This window comes from Thamnophis sirtalis, unplaced genomic scaffold, assembly GCF_051295495.1.
Source record: "Thamnophis sirtalis isolate CommonGarterSnake01/CBP01778 unplaced genomic scaffold, rThaSir2_p1.2 scaffold_5, whole genome shotgun sequence".
NCBI classification, from domain to species: domain Eukaryota; kingdom Metazoa; phylum Chordata; class Lepidosauria; order Squamata; family Natricidae; genus Thamnophis; species Thamnophis sirtalis.
The window spans coordinates 100227691-100233831 of NW_028261385.1; the positions used below are offsets into that span (position 1 = coordinate 100227691).

At 38.3% G+C, this 6141-nt stretch overlaps 1 protein-coding gene across 1 annotated transcript; it reads right to left on the minus strand.

Moving 5' to 3' along the window:
• Positions 1 to 3104: 3104 nt before the first annotated feature.
• Positions 3105 to 5573, minus strand: CCIN (calicin). The gene has a single exon (XM_014075754.2). The coding sequence runs from the start codon at positions 4943 to 4945 to the stop codon at positions 3170 to 3172; it is 1776 nt and encodes a 591-aa protein (XP_013931229.1). The 5' UTR covers positions 4946 to 5573; the 3' UTR covers positions 3105 to 3169.
• Positions 5574 to 6141: the final 568 nt, after the last annotated feature.

The window sequence follows — 6141 nt, forward strand, 5'->3', positions numbered from 1 at the left end:
TTTGTCTGTCTTTTCGTTTTTTGTACTTCCCCTTTCCTCTATTTAGTTTGTTAGCCGCCCTGAGTCCCCTCGGGGAATAGGGCGGCATACAAGTTCAATAAAACTTGAAACTTAAGGGTCTGGCGGATCTTACACATTTCTATGTAACTTAGTCAAACAGCTCTATTTTAAATGGCAGTTCTGGCCAGTTTATTGCTAAATGTCTATGGAGATTCTTGGTTATCCAGGTCACGGCTTGTCCCAAAGGTGCTTTTTCAAGAGGCAACTGGGCTTTTTGGTTTTTCTTTGAAGATGTTTCGCTTCTCATCCAAGAAGAGAAACATCAGAGCTAAAGAAGCTTCTTGGATAAGAAGCGAAACATCGTCAAAGAAAAACCAGAAAGTCCAGTTGCCTCTTGAAAAAGCACCTTTGGAAACTGGCCAGTTTGTTTGTCATGACAAGCAGAAAGGTTAACTTTTTTTGCAACTGGACTTGGGCACTTCAAATACTACAAAATCTGTAGAGATATTCTATGTAAAGCTTAGTGTAATGAATACAGAGGTAATCGTTTTCTAGTTCTCTGGAATACAGTTCAAAACTTGGTAATGTCAGAACATTAAAAAGTTGCCTTTTTAGATACTGAACACACTTGTTTTGCTTTACATTGATTTAGAAAGCCCTTTATTTGTTCTGAATCCATTTGCAACTGCAGGAACCATTTGTATAATGTTTAAAGTTAATCTTTTAAATTATGTATAGCAAAAACATAACTGCTGTTTAAGTTGGATATCAAAGCAGGTGATAGTTCTTGATTGGCCTTTTCTGGACTTGGAAGCTAAACAACTTTGGATACATTTAGTTATTGAATGGGAATTTATGAGGGAATTCCAGGGCTATAGGCTAGATTGGGAAGCTGAGGTAGGCTGATATATATTGCCATCACTCTAATCTACCCCCTCCCAGCAGTACACAATATCACACTGGCTAGCCCTTCTTAGCATCTTCCTTCAGTTATCATTTCATTATAATATATCCCCTATCTGTTATAAAACAGTCACTTTCTATATTATTGTATGCCAACACATATTAAAAGCATATAAATGGTAAAATAGGCAATCCTTTTTGTAGGTAATCCTAGAAGATTAATAACCTTTGGGAGTACAGCTCAGAATAACTTCTTAACAAGTTGTAACAAATTTTCATTTCCTTTTTCTTCAAAGAAATACAACTTCAGTTCTCCACTCTTATTATCTAGAAATCATTGAGCAATCATTAGTTGAATGACAGAAGTTCCCTATTTTTTTAAGAGCACAGAAGTCAATACCTAGCTTTCTTGGACAGCCACAAAGCTAGAATTATTCAACATACTAAGTCACAAGCTAGTTAACCAACTTAGTTTTATGTCCAGTATGAATTATGGGATGAGTAACCATGATTCACAGGGGACAGAGTGGCTCAGTGGCTAAGACACTAAGCTTGTCAATCAGAAAGGTTGGCAGTTTGGAGGTTCAAATCCCTAGCACTTCATAACCGGGTGAACTCCCGTTACTTGTCCCAGCTTCTGCCAACCTAGCAGTTCAAAAGCATGTAAAAATGCAAGTAGAAAAATAGGAACCACTTTTGGTGGAAAGGTTCTGTGTGCCTTCGGTGTTTAGTCATGCTGGCCACATGACCACGGAGACATCTTCAAACACCGTTGGCTCTTCGGCTTTGAAATGGAGATGAGCACCACCCCCTAGAGTCAGGAATGACTAGCACAAATGTGCGAGGGGAACCTTTACCTTTACTTTAGCCATGATTCAATTAATAGTGTTATTTAAACATAGCCATTGTGTAAAAAGACTTCACACACACACACACACACACACACACACACACACTGTGGCCTACATTAAAATGCAGTTCTCTCTACTTTGATCTTTCACACTAAGCTGCATTTTTTAAAAAGTGATTTTGGAAGGAAAGGAGAGGAAGGATCACTTTATCTTACATAACTACACAAGGAATTTGGTGAAATATAACTTATGCTCTTTAGATATATCTATTGATTTACAAACTTATTTGTCTACTCTGTTATTACCTGAGGATCAACTAAATGCTACTGTCAAATAATTATTTTACTGCAACAATAGCAACAACTTTAATTCCAAGTGACTCTTCTTGAAAAAATGGCTCCTTTATGCTCCAAATCCTCTTCGTGGAAGACAATTACGATGAACCAATTGTTTTCCTTTCATTGGTTGCAAAGGCAATGTGTGCAGGGAAAGAGATTTCTAGATAAAGAAAATTGACCTCAGGTTTTACTGTTATTTAAAAATACTGCATATATTTTGTAACAAAAAGAGAATTGAGAGCGGGACATAACCGAGGATGAAAAATGAATATCTTTTTAAATGCTGCTGAATTCAGCTCTCAGGATTTCTTAACCAAGGGCAATGTTGGTTGGGACACTGGAAGCTGCATAGCTAAATTGGATAGCTAAATGTTTCCCACTGTTGGTTTTTATTATTTTTGTTAAAAGCTCTGCTAACTGGGTAGAACCCCTAACATTACATTCTTTTAAATCCTTGTTAGGAAAAGAGACGATGGTCATTTTTATTTCCACACAGAACATAGGAGTCTTAGCACTTGAGAATATGTAAATCTAAATGACAACACCTTTAGAAGTTAACTATTATTGCTTTTTGAACCTGTAACAAAATAGTGAAGAATGTTTCTGGACTTTAGAAGTTGCCACTGCAACAAGTCCAAAATCTTAGGATTCTTCCCGAAGGTTAGGGCATAAAAAGGTGCATGGGTTACTGCTGTGCAATTTCACATAGTCAGGGTTTTAGATGAACTATGCAATGCTTTGCTTGCTAGGCTGCAGTTATAGGTCAAGCGAGAAGCCTGGCCTCTTGTGTCTAAACAAGCTGGTATCTAGGTTTTTATCCACTGTTTTAAAATATGTTTAAATATTTAACATAAAAATCACAGAATGAAACATTAACTACTATATTAGTATTGCATATTATCTCTAGCAGATTATTTTGTGCCTCTAATCCTGGATAAATGCCATATCCCCCTCCTATAATCTCATCCTAATTACGTACATGATAAAGGGACAAAAGGAAGTGTCCATCTATGTATCTGTAAACTGCATTTCAGTCATTCTTTATTGCTACAGGTTGTTTCATTTTGGTTTCACAAATTAATTGACTACAGTTTTTTGGAGGACCTTGCATGGCAACTTAGCCATGCAGCAAGCAGGACAATCAAGAGCTTCTGGAGGCTCAGCTAAAGTCCTCCATTCCCCAGTGCTTTGGTCTAACATATATGCTTGCCGATTGATAGAATACTCCTCTGGACGTTTGTCACCTGGACAAATAAGTCCACCACATACAAACACTTTGTTATTCCCAATAGAACACACTGCATGTGACAGATCCAAACTATAGTTATGTGGCAGCAGAGGCACAAGGCTTGCGGTTTTGTTAACTTTAATCTTCTGCAGATTTATTTCCATGCTCTCTTTGTGGCTCTGTATACTCAAAATGTTCTCATGTGGAAAAGACAACAAGGGCTTATGGTTGAACTGAATGGGAAAAGTGATATACTGGACCACATTCCGGGTCTCCGTGTCAAAGCAGTCCAGCACACCTACTCGTGAGAAGCGCCCATTTACCAGACATCTCCCTGTCACAATGTAAATAGTCTTGTCCCCCTTGGTGATCAGTGCAGTTGCATCCATAGGTATACTCATCTTCCCAGCAAGAGTCCATTTCTCTTTGCCTTCATCGTACTTGTAGATACTGGAAATGTACCTTCTTGGGGCTGTGCTACCTCCTATAGAGTACACTGCGCCTCCACAAGTCACCATGGTATGGAAAACAAGACCAACTGGCAGATCTGGAAGTTTGAGCCATGTGTTGGTATCCATATCATACTTCCAGGCAGTCTTCAGCCCAGAGATCTGCTCAGTAGTTCCTCCAGAGACATAAATGAATTTCCCCAGTGAGGCTGCACTAAGTGCGGCTGCTCTGTAAGGCATTTCTGTGAGTTTCATCCAGATATTCTCTCCAATTACATATGCAAACACCTCATTGTTGAATTTACCCTGCTCTTTTTGTCCCCCTAAGATTACCACTGAGTCCACTAGTGCCCCCTTCCTTTGTTGAAGCATCAAACTTTGAAGATTTCCTTGTTTACGTTCACTCAACACAGCCTCTATCCGGGACAGAGGTCCAGTGTGGTCTGCGAAGAGCAACACTTCCCGACAGGCTGCGAGTAGTGTCTTGGTAGAAACTGCTGTTAAGCGTATATAACCAAAGCACTTTTTAAAATGCTTCTCCCTTTCGTTCTTTTTATATTTTATCCACTGAAGGAGAGCGAGAAAGATCTGATCTTCGTTTTGCACGTGAAGATTCTCCTCTTTAAGCAATCTGCTGAAGACATGATAAGGGCATTGCATAAATTCTGATATGCCCTGAGGCCCTACCCAATAATGAAAGTTGTCTCGTATCCCATCATAGGCAGCATTTCTTATGTCCTTCAGGTCATATGTAGTGGCTATCAGAATGTATTGGAGGCAGTTCTCCATTTTGAGGGACCGGAGGAGGAAATCAGAGCAGTGACTTTTTAAAGTTTGGGAACTGAAGTACTTGGCTCCCTTCAGCAGTTCCTCCACATTCTTCTCTGAAATGACAATCTTCCCAGTATAGAAATAATCAAGCAATTCCTCCATTAAGGCTGAGCTCATGAATTTCGCATCAATGATAATAAAGAGTTCGTCATCTGCTTTCATATCATTGCTGGATATCAAACTCCTTATATGGGAAGACATAGCTGCTAAGACGTTGAGGTGGGCATAGAAGACAGTCTGGTCTACACTGAGAGCCACATCACAAAATTCCTTGTTCTTTCTTTGTTTGTTAAGAGCCTGTACCATAAAACTGTTGTGGTTCTTTTCTGTAAACTGCATCTTCATGTTTTGAGCTGGGTCAAGGTTGTCTGAAGTTGAGGATGATGGTAAAAGCCTATATTCTCTTGGCTTGAAAGCTTCACTCTGAGTGCAGTGGAGTGATGTCAGTAGATGTAGATACCAGGTCACAATTACCTGTGACCTAAACTGAAAACAGACTTTTGAAATTTGTAAAAGGTTCTGCGCAGCATTTGGATAATATAAGAATGTTACTCCAGATCCAGTATGGATACACTCACTGTTGTTGGCTTCCTAAAGAAGTTGGGCCTTTTCCTTCTCACCATGGCTGTGCAGCTTCAGGAAAACAAGTGCTAACAACAAGGACAGCAAAGACACTCACTACAGATCAGAGCCACTTCCTATTTCAAATTTCAATACTGCTCATCTCCAGCTTTGCTACAAAAGGACAAAAACTTCTAATCAGAGGGTAAATTTCTTAGATCACCTAGAAACGTTTTCCTCAGTTTTATATTATTCAGCATGTTTGGATCACAAACATCACAATTCCCAATCATTTTGAATGGAAGTGTAATTAATCTGCTTTTCCTTTCCCTAAAGGGTAAACTGGCAGAAAGAGAAATAAAATAAGAAACAAATCAAAGCAAATTCTGAAAACATTGAAATAATTCAAAGAACATGGGAGTGCTAAATGCAATCCCCGAAGATAATGTTTTGTGCTTGGGAACAATATAGAAGGCTCCCTCACTACGTTTTGTTCTGTAATTGTAGCCAGCAATTGAAAATTAGAAGTATATCTTTTCATCACAATATTCTCAATGTATCAGTTCATTTTAATGATAAAGTATTGTGTAGAACAGGTATGTACTTTTAAATATATATATATTTTCATTTGCAACAGTGATGAATTTAACCATTTATGGCTTCAAAAGATTTGAACCAACCGTTTCAATTATTTGTGGAAAACTGGTAATTTTTCAGATTTTCAACATAGGCATAGTATGGTCCTGTTACGTTTATTAGATAATACCTACATGCAATATCAGTTGAAATTTCTGAATACTCAAGAAAAAACACACATAAGCACATTGCACTAGCAGAATCATGGTATCATCTAATCAAAGTATTGATAACTGTTCCAACCTGACTTAACTTAGGAAGAATTATTATACTGGTGTTCTGCATGCAGTGTTGTTCGGGCTTGGAAGCTCAGCCAAGGGAGACCTGTTTAAATATTTTGATAA

Excerpts from the sequence above, each read along its gene's own strand:
- CCIN (XM_014075754.2), bottom strand. The coding sequence starts at position 4,945 with ATGAAGATGCAGTTTACAGAAAAGAACCACAACAGTTTTATGGTACAG.